General features: G+C 41.1%; 1 protein-coding gene across 6 annotated transcripts in view; it reads left to right on the top strand.

Annotated features, from left to right (window-relative positions):
- The window catches only part of SLC16A14 (solute carrier family 16 member 14), a 55,642-nt gene extending 44,234 nt beyond the window's left edge, over positions 1-11,408 (top strand). For 3 of the 6 annotated variants that reach the window (XM_077291196.1, XM_077291197.1, XM_077291195.1), the window contains exons 5-6: positions 3,152-4,114; positions 9,143-11,408. In XM_077291196.1, the coding sequence (XP_077147311.1) occupies positions 3,152-4,114; positions 9,143-9,294 (1,115 nt within the window). In that variant the 3' untranslated portion in view covers positions 9,295-11,408. Of the gene's footprint in view, positions 1-3,151; positions 4,115-5,034; positions 5,140-9,142 lie in introns of all 6 variants that reach the window. The other 3 variants (XM_077291199.1, XM_077291200.1, XR_013221964.1) reach the window with 2 other exon arrangements.
- Positions 11,409-13,202: the final 1,794 nt, after the last annotated feature.

The raw sequence follows: 13,202 nt of genomic DNA, 5'->3' as shown, positions 1-13,202 counted from the left end.
TGCTGAGATGTTATGGAGGCCCAGGATGCTTCAATAGCGGCCTTAAGCTCATCCAGAGTGTTGGGTCTTGCGTCTCTCAACTTTCTCTTCACAATATCCCACAGATTCTCTATGGGGTTCAGGTCAGGAGAGTTGGCAGGCCAATTGAGCACAGTAATACCATGGTCAGTAAACCATTTACCAGTGGTTTTGGCACTGTGAGCAGGTGCCAGGTCGTGCTGAAAAATGAAATCTTCATCTCCATAAAGCATTTCAGCCGATGGAAGCATGAAGTGCTCCAAAATCTCCTGATAGCTAGCTGCATTGACCCTGCCCTTGATGAAACACAGTGGACCAACACCAGCAGCTGACATGGCACCCCACACCATCACTGACTGTGGGTACTTGACACTGGACTTCAGGCATTTTGGCATTTCCTTCTCCCCAGTCTTCCTCCAGACTCTGGCACCTTGATTTCCGAATGACATGCAAAATTTGCTTTCATCAGAAAAAAGTACTTGGGACCACTTAGCAACAGTCCAGTGCTGCTTCTCTGTAGCCCAGGTCAGGCGCTTCTGCCGCTGTTTATGGTTCAAAAGTGGCTTTACCTGGGGAATGCGGCACCTGTAGCCCATTTCCTGCACACGCCTGTGCACGGTGGCTCTGGATGTTTCCACACAAGGTCTGGAATCGGTCCGTCTCCACAATCTTCCTCAGGGTCCGGTCACCTCTTCTCGTTGTACAGCGTTTTCTGCCACATTGTTTCCTTCCAACAGACTTACCATTGAGGTGCCTTGATACAGCACTCTGGGAACAGCCTATTTGTTGAGAAATTTCTTTCTGGGTCTTACCCTCTTGCTTGAGGGTGTCAATGATGGCCTTCTTGACATCTGTCAGGTCGCTAGTCTTACCCATGATGGGGGTTTTGAGTAATGAACCAGGCAGGGAGTTTTTAAAAGCCTCAGGTATCTTTTGCATGTGTTTAGAGTTAATTAGTTGATTCAGAAGATTAGGGTAATAGGTCGTTTAGAGAACCTTTTCTTGATATGCTAATTTATTGAGACAGGTTTTTTGGGTTATCGGGAGTTGTATGCCAAAATCATCAGTATTAAAACAATAAAAGACCTGACAAATTTCAGTTGGTGGATAATGAATCTATAATATATGAAAGTTTAATTGTAATCATTACATTATGGTAAATAATGAAATTTAACACTATATGCTAATTTTTTGAGAAGGACCTGTATAAGCAATTGTGAATCAATTTCACCTGCTTTGGTGCAAATGAAAGTGACAACCAGTGCACTCGAGAGGAAATAAATATAAACCTCCCGTAGAGGGACAACCACTCTTTCCTTATCTTTCCTGACTAATTCTTATCCAGTTTTGCATTTTGCTCGTGTCCTTGTCACTTGTCCTTGTCACTACTAGTATCATGAGGCTCCAACTGCACCCCATTCAGGTTGCACAAGTAGACAAGCTACTGCCAGGGCCTAGTGACCCTAGGAGGACTACTAGTGTCCATAACAGTAGCCCATGGGCCTGATGTCATGTAGTGGAACCAGTGTTTATAACCCAACACAGTGCAACTCAATTGGCATTCAGATACACGGACTGGGACCTGCTCCATTGACATCTTGTTCTCGTCGCAGATCAGGGCAGGTTCGTACTGAGCACAGGTGACAGATGTGAAAGATTCTAGAGAGGCAAGGTGAACATTACACTGCCTTCAACATCATCCAGCATCTAGGTTTGGCAGTGGGTCAGACCCACAAATGTTACCCTGACTGCAGTTAGGTACCGGGATAAAGTTTGGACAAAGTGTGTAGACATTTCCTGGATGACAAAGGCATTGATGCAACTGACTGTCCCTCGGGTTCCCATTCAATGCTGCCAAGTAGTGCCTTACGCTATCCTGTGGCTCACTGATGCTCTGATCAAAGTCTAGGAGTAGACACAACAGGAAACCGTCCACCATCTCATCCAGAACATGCCCAGACGGTGTTGAGAGTGCATAGAGGAAAAGGGGGCCATACAGACTACCGAGTCACATGAGTTGCTATGATGAAATTCACACAAATTGGATCCTCCTGTGATTTCAGTTTTGATTTTGATTTTCATAGTTGAAGACTTCGGATTCCATTGATTGTTGTTACGTCATTTTGTTCTCTGCAAATTGCACCATTAATATCACAAAGGATGTTCATTAAGATCCGATTACTGATTTGAGTGTCCCCTTAATTTTTTTGGGAGAAGATGGAAGATGCTTTTTCATTGATCATAAACCATCTTCTTGTGATAATTTAAGAAGGTGTTTTTCTCCACACTTGTTATAACATGTAGTGGCTAGTAAGAAAGTGGGGACACGTTTTAGAGAATGCTAGCAAAGCCAAGTATCCACTTACTAAAGAGGTTCTCACAGGTTTCTTCTAAGATCAAAATCCTCATAGATCTAATCAAGGTTGATCTGGTTGTGTGTGGTAAAAAAAGAGAAGATTCTCATGCACATTTGGGTATGTTTGTGCTTACTCTGTATAGCCTCTCGACAAGCCAGGCATCTAGATAATCTTCAAAAGAAACCAAGGCACCGGACTAATAATCTTTTGTGAAAAAAGACCTTAAGTTTTATTCTATTCTTAGAAACTCATAACAACAGACATGCATGGCAACGTTTCTGCAGTAGCCAGCCTATTTCAAGCCAAAAATTCAGAAATAGAATACAATCTTAGGGCTCAAGCAGACGTCTGTGAAAATCAGTCCGATCCTGAACCGCAATGCACAGACTGGCCACGAGTATCACAACTGTAGCGTTACAGCTTCATATATTTCTATGACCGTCACACTCTGGTCGGGAGGGCCACTGCCAGTCCATGCATTGCGGCCCAAGATCGGCTGATTTGCACGGACCTCTGTATGAGCCCTTACTCATTTGATCAAAACAATATCTTAATGAATTCCCCCCCCAAGGTGTTTTAATGAAAGTTCTGTGTGTGGTAGTTAGTGAATGGGACCAAGCTTCTGTGAGGCACGCCTGTGTTAAAGGGTGGCTTTTTTATCTGAAGGACATGATTGAGTTAAAGATAATAAAGTACTAGAATTTTGTTTTGTTGTTATTCCCAATTATCTATTCAAGGAAAAGGATGTTGCTATAAATTTTGTATCCTTTCTTTAGGTATCGGAAGTGGAATGGTATATCTACCTGCAGTGGTGATGGTGGGTCAGTATTTTCAAAAGCGCCGAGCTCTGGCACAAGGACTGAGTACTACAGGGACTGGGTTTGGGACATTTCTTATCACTGTTCTCTTGAAGTACTTGTGTGTAGAGTTTGGCTGGAGAAATGCCATGATAATTCAGGGAGCAGTCACCCTCAATCTGTGTGTATGTGGAGCGCTCATGAGGCCATTAGATTCAAGAAGGCAATGCACTGTGGAAAATCAAGATAAAAAGGAAGCCTCGCTGCTAGATGCCAATGCTGTGAAACCCAATAATGTGCTGCACCATGAAGACGATGGAGAGGTGAGAACAGACACTGCAGGTTCATGGAGCAAGGAGGACACAAGTAACGAGGTTGTCATAACAGACATAAGCAGACTTGGAATCCTGAAGTCCTTGACGCGAATGACCGTGACTGTGAGGGCCGGCTTCTGGATCTGGTACTCTAGTTACTTTGGGGCAGCCTCTCTTTTCACTAACAAGGTGTTTGTAGCATTTGTCTTATGGGCCCTGCTGGCCTATTGCAGCTTTGTCATTCCTTTTATACACCTCCCTGAGATTGTAGAGCTGTATGGTTTGTCAGAACAGAACAGCATCTTTCCTCTGACCTCAATTATTGCTATTGTGCATATATTTGGAAAGATCATCTTAGGTTTTCTTGGAGACCTGTCTTGTGTCAGTGCCTGGAATGTCTTCATTGCTTCCAATTTTACCCTCGGTATCTGCATCCTTATTCTCCCTCTTATGCAAACATATGCCGCCCTGTCTGTGGTCTGTGCACTTATAGGATTCTCAAGTGGCTACTTCTCTCTCATGCCTGTTGTGACTGAAGATTTAGTGGGCATCAAGCAACTCGCAAATGCCTATGGGATCATCATTTGTGCCAATGGGATATCTGCACTTTTGGGGCCTCCATTTGCAGGTAAATAACACTATATCTTTTTGTATTTAAATTGAGGCTTGAAAATTTGTGAACCCTTGAGCTTCAGAATTTTCCATATTTCTGCATAAATGTGACCTAAAACTTAAGAAATGCTAGAAGTGTTATTATTTATCAAGGGCTCTGTGCACACTGAGTTAAAGCTTTACTTTGGAAAATTTACCTAGAAAAGTTCACTGTTGTTACATCCCATCAAATGTAAAAGAATGTCCAGGGTGGTCTGCAAAGGCATACTTTTTTGTGACATAGACAAGCTCAACAGAATCGCTTTTTTTGAATGAAACCCTATGGGAGATATCGTCTACTGATTGTCCATGCAGTGAAATGCGTCAGTATTTCATCAGAGGTGCACATCATGAAATCATATTGACTTATAATACAGATGAAAGACTTAGATGAAGATCTATATTTCTGCTGGGCATGAATGGCGCCGGATGATTTATTGGGACTGTGAAGATGGAAGTGCAGAACTTCTTTCTTCCACAAGTAATGATTAAGGGTTATTCTCATATTTAGAAGTTATCACCAATCCATGGGCGTCATCTAGTGTCCAAATAACATCAACGAATCAATGAAATAAGAAATGTACTGGATGCAGAGGCCATTTCATAAGTGATAAGCAGCCAATTTTAAAGAGTTGGGGTACAAGAGGTCGGTACCCAGACCTTCAGGACTGGTGCCCCCGTCAGTAGGCAGCTGATGCACCCTGACATCTTCATTGACCTTCAGGATTGTCAGGCAAACACTCCTGAGGCCAATTCTCATCTTGTACATACTAGCAGTCATACAATTTTTAAATAACAATTACTGCTTTATTTTATTTATTTTTTTTATATAGAGCAATATTTTAGCTTTTAGATTAAACAAAGTTGTTTAAAACAAGTTTTTACATTTTGTTCCAGAATCAAGCAGGCTTAGGGTTGTCCCCTGTAAAGCCACCTATGGATATTAGCAAGAAAATACCTTCAACGTGAACATGCTGTAAAAACTCCCTGTGTATGTGAGAGGTCAGCTGATTACTGTGATATGTTGAAAGACATTTTGGAAGGGATTGAGCTACTAACGCTATTAAGATATTATTTAGTAATACTGTGAACCAGTCAGCAATCAAGCTCCCGGTACGGCCTTTAATTAGAAGCTTTAGAAAAAATGAAACCAGAATAAAAGAATGTGTTATAGTAAATCAAGGTCAGCTGCGGTCTGCACAGACAAGATGCGGTAAACCTGGCCCTCACCGATAAACAGTTTATGGGCGAGCTATCACTATTGACGCACCATATACAGTTGAAACTAGAAGTTTTTGTACACTATATAAACACATATGCATGTTTTTCTCAATATTTGACATGAAATCAGAGTAAAGCCTTCCCGTTTTAGGTCAGTTAGGATTACCATAATTATTTATGTTTGTCAAATGCCAGAATAATGAGAGAGAAAGAGTGTTTAAGGCATTTTTATTACTTACTACAAAGGCAAAAGTTTACATACACTAAGATTACTATGACTTAAAACAATTCTGGACTTCCTATATGATGATGTCATGTGTTTGGAAGCTTCTGAGTTATTTAGAGACAACCCTGTGGATGTATTTTAATGCACACCTGAAACACGCTGCTTCTTTGTGTAGCATCATGGGAAAGTCTAAAGATATCAGCCAAGATATCAGGAAGAGAATTGTGGACTTGCACAAGTCTGGAACATGCTTGGGTACAATTTCATGATACCTGAAGGTGCCTCGTTCATCTGTACAAACAAGATGAGAATGTCCAGCCATCATACCGCTCAGGAAGGAGACGGGTTCTCTGTCCAAGAGATGAACGTGCTTTGGTCTGACATGTGGATAGCAACCCAAGGACAAAAGCAAAAGACCTTGTGAACATGATGGCAGAAGCTTGTAAGATTCTGTCAATATCTACAGTGAAATGAGTACTGTATCAACATGGGCTGAAAGGCCACTTTGCCAGAAAGAAGCCATTGAGAAACATAAAAAGCCAGATTAATGTTTGCAAATGCACACAGGAACATAGACCTTAATTTTTGGAGAAATGTCCTGTGGTCTGATGAAACTAAAATTGAACTTTTTGGGCACAATGACCATCATTACGTTTGGAGGAAAAAGGGAGAAGCTTGGAAGCCTAAGAACACCATCCCAACTGTGAAACACGGGGGTGGCAGTATCGTGTTGTGGGTTTGTTTTGCTGCAGGAGGGACTGGTTCACTTCACAAAATAGATGGCATCATGAGAAAAGAAGATTATATGGCAATACCGAAGCAACATCTTAAGACATCAGCCAGGAAGTTAACACCTTCATGACCTTGGGATTTTCTGTTTTTCCATGTTCGTTTTTCACTCCCCTCCTTCCCAGAGCCATAACTTTTTTATTTTTCTGTCAATATGGCCTTGTGAGGTCTTATTTTTTGCAGGACGAGTTGTACTTTTGAACAACATCATTGGTTTTACCATGACGTGTACTAGAAAATGGGAAAAAAATTCCAAGTGCGGTGAAATTGCAAAAAAAGTGCAATCCCATGCGTGTTTTTTGTTTGGCTTTTTTGCTAGGTTCACTAAATGGTAAAACTGACCTGCCATTATGATTCTCCAGGTCAGTACGAGTCATAGACATAACACATGTCTAGGTTATTTTTTATTTAAGTGGTGAAAAAAAATTCCAAACTTTGCTAAAATAAACTAAATTGCGCCATTTTCCGATACCTGTAGCGTCTCCATTTTTCATGATCTGGGGTTGGGTGAGGTCTTATTTTTTGTGTGCCGAGCTGATGTTTTTAGTGATACCATTTTGGTGCTGATACATTCTTTTGATCGCCCGTTATTGCATTTTAATGCAATGTCGCAGTGACCACAAAAATGTAATTTTGGCATTTCGAATTTTTTTCTCACTAGTCCGTTTAGCGATCAGGTAAGTTAATCCTTTTTTTTATTGATAGATCAGGCGATTCTGAATGCGGCGATACAAAATATGTGTAGGTTTGATTTTATTTTTATTGTTTTATTTTGAATGGGGCGAAAGGGGGGAGATTTAAACTTTTATATTTTTTTTATTTATTTCATATTTTTTTAAACATTTGTTTTTACTTTTGCCATGCTTCAATAGCCTCCATGGGAGGCTAGAAGCTGGCATAGCCTGATCGGCTCAGCTACATAGCAGCGATCATCATATCCCTCCTATGTAGCTTAATTACAGGCTTGCTATGAGCGCCAACCACAGGGTGGCGCTCACAGCAAACCGGCATCAGTAACCATAGAGGTCTCAAGGACCTCTATGTTTACTATCCTGATGCATCGCTGACCCCCGATCATGTGACGGGGGTCGGCGATGTGCGCATTTCCGGACGCGCGGCCGGAAGGGGTAGTTAAATGCCGCTGTCAGCTTTTGGCAGCGGCATTTAACTAGTTAATAGTGGCGGGTGGATCACGATTCCACTCACCGCTATTGCACGCACATGTCAGCTGTTCAAAACAGCTGACATGTCGCGGCTTTGATGTGGGCTCAGCGCCGGAGCCCGGCATCAAAGAGGGGGATCTGACCTCAGACGTACTATCCTGTCCGAGGTCAGAAAGAGGTTAAAGCTTGGGCGGAAATGGGTTTTCCAAATGGACAATGACCAGAAGCATACTGCCAAAATAGTAATAGAGTGGCTTAAGAATAACAAAGTCAATGTTTTGGAGTGGCCATGACAAAGTTCTGATCTCAATCCTACTGAAAATTTATGGGCAAAGTTAAAATAGGCCGGTGTGAGCAAGGCGACCTACAAACCTGGATCAGTTACACCAGTTTTGTCAGGTGGAAAGGGACCAAATTCCAACCAACTATTGTGAGAAGCTTGTGGAAGGATATCCCAAACGTTTGACCCAAGTCATTCAGTTTAAGTGCAATGGTTCCAAATACTAATGAAATGTATGTAAACTTTTGATTTTCCAGTAAGTAATAAAAATGTCTTAAAACATTCTCTGTCTCTCATTATTCTGGCACTTGGCAAATATTAATAATTATGGTAATCCTAATTGACCTAAAACGGGAAAGGTTTATTTTGATTTCATGTCAGATATTGAGAAAAACATGCAGATGTGTCATTTTATATAGTGTATGTAAACTTCTAGTTTCAACTGTAAGGGTCAGACTAGCCCCCTATGCAGCATGCTTTGGATTCTGCAAAAGAGTGCATAGAGAAAAGATAAAATAGGACCTGTCACCTCATAAAAACTGGCCAGTTTCTGCTCATATTTTGCTCCTGCTGCCCTCCTGGGTATAGTTTTTGTTTATTTGTTTTAATTCACCATATGGTTCCAGACATATGGGCCTTTTCCATCTACTGCAAATTTTTTTACCAAGGGGGAGAATTACTCAAAGGGTGATAATACAAAGCAATAGGATTCCCCTAATATCCTTAAGTGAATCTCATAGACTCTGTTATGTGTCTATAGAACACCTCAATTTCTATCCGAAATTGGATTTACCGTAGATCACATTCTCTATGTGCTAGATGTAAGACAAACTCAGCCGACTTATTACATATGCTTTGGTCTTTCCCTAAACTAGAGCCCTTTTGGAAGGGTGTACTACTGGACATTATACATAGAATCTATCTAGTACAAATAGACACATCACCCTTGTTATGCATATGTGTGAAGACCTGACCACCTACGAATATGGTAAAATTGCGGTTTTATGAATGTTGTATATGGCAAGGAATGGCTCAATGTTGGATAACAAGCCAGATTCCCACAATTGAAAAAATCATAAATAAGATTAACTGGTTGTTTACTGTGGAAAAATACATTTATTTAAAGAGAAATGCTATCACTAAATTTGAAAAACTATGGGCCCTCTGGATTGATGGATCCCGTTTGCAAAACCATCCACTGCATTTTTGTTTATTTTTATTGATTTCCATCAATTTCAAATCTGTTTCATTGTAATGCAATGTGGATTGGTATGAAGGAATTAGTAACTTACTGAATAAATGTAACATCTAATTTGTCTCCTATAGGCTGGATTTTTGACATCACACAGAAATACGACTACTCGTTCTACGTGTGTGGCTTGCTCTACATGTTGGGAATTATCTGTTTGTTGCTGGAGCCTTGCCTACAACCAAAGAAGAAAATGAGTGAAAAACCTGTAGAGAACCATGAAGTCTGAAAGTGAAGGCAACCAGTATCATTGCCAAAAACAGACATGATTGCCAGTAAATACTGCACCAAGCGAAACCGGACAAGTGCGAGACCAACGCTCCTCATACCTGTAGTTCTAGAAGGGCTGTAAAGCCACAAGTCGCCATATTGCGTCTTTCTGCATGGACACCTTGTACCTTCTGAAAGAGAGGCCATTACAGATATATCATGTTCAGTGCACTTATAACCTGTGGCTGCGCCTTCAGACACCGCTTACTATTATGCATATTCACAGTCTAAGCCAAATCTAAAGCTGGAAGCTCGGTTCACAGGGCGATCACAGGGTCAAGGACAAGTGTGGGATTTATGGTTAGGACATGTCCGGATGATACAATGAGAAGTGCAGAGAATTACTGTTTGCAAAACATATTTTTATATGATAATGGACACATTTTTTATTTTAAGATAATGCCTCACTTTACTCATTGGTGGTTATTATCAAGCTCCAATATAACCGGGTGCCATTACTGAAGGTGATTTTATAGAAGACGGATTACAAGTTCTACTGTATCAAATAGAGAAGCACAAAGTGAAAATCACGTGAAGCGTAATTCCACTTTTGTAGTACAAATCTAATGAGTGGTTTGTTTTATTTATTTTGTATTGTCTTTTTCTCTGTTCACATAAATAGGTAAAGCTTCTTTTAAAATCCTTCAGGTTGCCCTTGGAAACAGACAGCGGTCTATCGCTGCATTGTTGTCAGGCATGTGACTTTAGAGATCTGTGTATTGCCGAATTCAGACATCTGTGAAACATGGTCAGCGTACAGACTGACCGCTGATCAACTGACCCGTTCTCCACTGCCTCATAGTCCGTACATCATGTCCATACACAGAATCGTGTGTCACTTAAGTCTGAATTCTACCTGTATTTAAACCTCCACAATGCCCTCTAGTAATAGGAAGTCTAAGATATGTAACTTTGTATCAAAATGGGGCTGTATCAGTTTAAAGGGGTGATATGCCTCAACAAAAGTTTTTACAGACTGTATGAATGTGTTAAAAATACGAAATTAAGGCAAACTCTTCTGCTGTAACCTCATGAATCCTGCCAGGCCGTTCTGGTGGTCTACATCGGAACTGGAAGCAATAACGTCAGTTTCTTGGGCCACCTGATCGCTCAGGCCTGTGATTGGCTGCAGCGGTCATTGGATCACATTCACATCATTGGATTTGTCTCTGATGATGCACAACCCAGTCCTGTGGCCTGACCCGGATATATGAGTATGCAAAACTTAGATTATTTTTCTTATTACTGGAAGTTTACAGAAAAAAAATATTGTTAGAGAACAAACAAGATCCCCACACAGAGGGTTTTTAGAACACAAGGATTTTTCTTTTTTTTACAAAATAAAAGTATAATAATAATTTTTTATTTTTATATAGCGCTAACATATTCCGCAGCACTTTACAGACATTATCATCGCTGTCCCCAATGGGGCTCACAGTCTAAATTCCCGATCAGTATGTCTTTGGAATGTGGGAGGGAAATGGAGAACTCGGACGAAACCCACGAAAACACAGGGAGAACATACAAACTCCTTGCAGAAGTTGTCCTTGGTGGGATATGAACCCAGGACTCCAGCGCAGCAAGGCTGCAGTGCTAACCACTGAGCCACCGTGAGCATTTTGTACAAAACAGTACAATCTTTAAAGACAAGCAAAGAATGGAAAGGAGTGACCAAAATGAGAGTAATTAGAAGGTAGGTAATGTAGTGGGGCCCAGGGATATAGACCTCAGACATTGGGGGTGAAGGTAAGTACAGATACCAAGAATATCAATAAAACCCACCCAGAGCTGCCAAGTTGTTAGAAAGAGCTCAATCGAGTCTGATAACTTTTTTAACACATCCATGCCCATCTGTATAGTTTTTGTTGGGTCCAGACAACCCCTTTTGGTAAAGCAAAGTATTTGCTAAATTTGACATGTAACATGGTACTCTTTTATATTGTAAAGTTTTACGTAGAAGTTGAGTTTGCTTTTCCTCACTTTGTAAAAGCTGTTACCTATCAGTTTTCATGACATTCCTAATTATTGTTTAGCAAATATTTCGGAATAAAATAACAATTCTGGAGCATCTTCATTTTTTTAGAAACATGTTTTGTTTTTTTTTCTGTCAACTGGGTTTTACTATTCCCCTAATGCCACAGTCACACGTCCTTGTGTCAGGGTCCAAGTGTGAACAGTGATGTACAGCCACGGGTTTCCTGATCCGAACTTTATTGCTTCATATGTGCCTGCGAGGTTGTGTCATTTTGGTCTTGAGACCTGCGACCAGTCCTTACATTATGGTTCATACACGGACCCTGACACGTGGATGTGTGAATTGGACGTTAATGATGGGCTTGTCCCAATACACTCTGCCATTGTTAAGTCAGTGCTGTCAGTATTGGGTTGTACAGGCAAATTGCCTCTTCAGAGAGGAAGAGGACTAGAACTCTAGAGCCACCCATTGGAAGTAGCAATGCTAAAAGTCAATGTCGACCCTTTAACGAGTCTTATCACATGACTTAGGATAAAAACCAAATCAGAATCTCAATTTGCAGTCACTGTGTTTCGGGGTACTGCCCCTCGTCAGTGCAAAGTGGAGATCTGGATTGTACAGGGACGCACATCCTAGTGATAGAGGAATAGTAACACCTAGTTGTCAATTTTATCTAAGTTCTAGCAGAACATACTTCAAAACCGAGGTTATATTACAAGGAGCGGAAGGATTTCAGGAGAGCTCACACGTTCTCTCCTCTTGAAACATTTATTCCTGGTTATCGCCCAGTGTAAATATGTCCAGTGCTCTATCAGCAATCAATAATTCGTTAGTTTGTCGTTGATCACATCTTTGATGATCAGTGGTTGTCAGCACCTTCCTTTGGCTAAAATAAGATGTGTTGTTCCCAACAATGTAATTCAGTTTCATCCTTAATCTCGGCATGACTAAAGATAACCGAGAAAGAAACAGTTTCACACTTTTATGTCCATGAAAGGATCTTTAAATTATTGTTTTTTTTGTAAGATATCCTTTACAGGGTTGTGTTAGGAGAGACATTGAAGTCTGTTAGCCCAAGCTGACAGTATAAAGTAAGCACACAGTCTTGGGGATATGGTCGCTATCAAAATTGCACCTTTACTGATGTGATCTCTGCCTCCAACTTGCAGAAAACATCACAGAAAAAGAAAACAGCTTTACCAACACCAGGTCAGATTATTACCAATGCACTAGCAGAATGCAGCATATCTTCATGATAAAGGCAGCGAAGGTGCAACATACTGATGAAACAACCACTCACAAACCTACCGATATATGGAGGCTTGCATAGGGCACCAGTCACACAGGTACATGTGATGCAATCCCAAAATGTGCTAATTATGGTGCTCGGTGCACTCTTGGTGTGATCAAGGGGCTCAGTTCACAGTTCTGATGCTGATTTAGCATGTCCCCATTATTCTCAGTGATGACTGCCAACGCTGGCTTCCTGGAGAAAAAGCTCAGGCAACCTAGCACTGCCAGAGGGAGTGGTGACATGCAAACCAGTCGATAGAAGGGTGCACCAAGACTCTTGGCCGCACCAAGGGTGCACTGAGCCGCCCAATTAGCACGTTTCATTAAACTTCAGTTTCTGTAGGATGGAGACATCGGTTAGATCACCGAAGGCATAATTTTTATATGGGTTATACCCCCTACAAGGCTGTGTGCTTAGTTTATATTGTCAGTATGAGATGACAGATTCCCATCCATGGAAAGCCACTGCAATAAGCCATTATTATCCAACTGGAGCACTGTCTGACCACTATGAGTTCTCCTGATCAATGTGTAATATCAGCAGTGCTGGGAAAGTTGTGACACTGTTTCTCCTGCCTAGTCCATATGGATGGCCAATG

This window comes from Ranitomeya variabilis, chromosome 2, assembly GCF_051348905.1.
Source record: "Ranitomeya variabilis isolate aRanVar5 chromosome 2, aRanVar5.hap1, whole genome shotgun sequence".
Classification (NCBI taxonomy): Eukaryota; Metazoa; Chordata; class Amphibia; order Anura; family Dendrobatidae; genus Ranitomeya; species Ranitomeya variabilis.
This window is presented reverse-complemented; position numbering and strand designations above follow the sequence as displayed.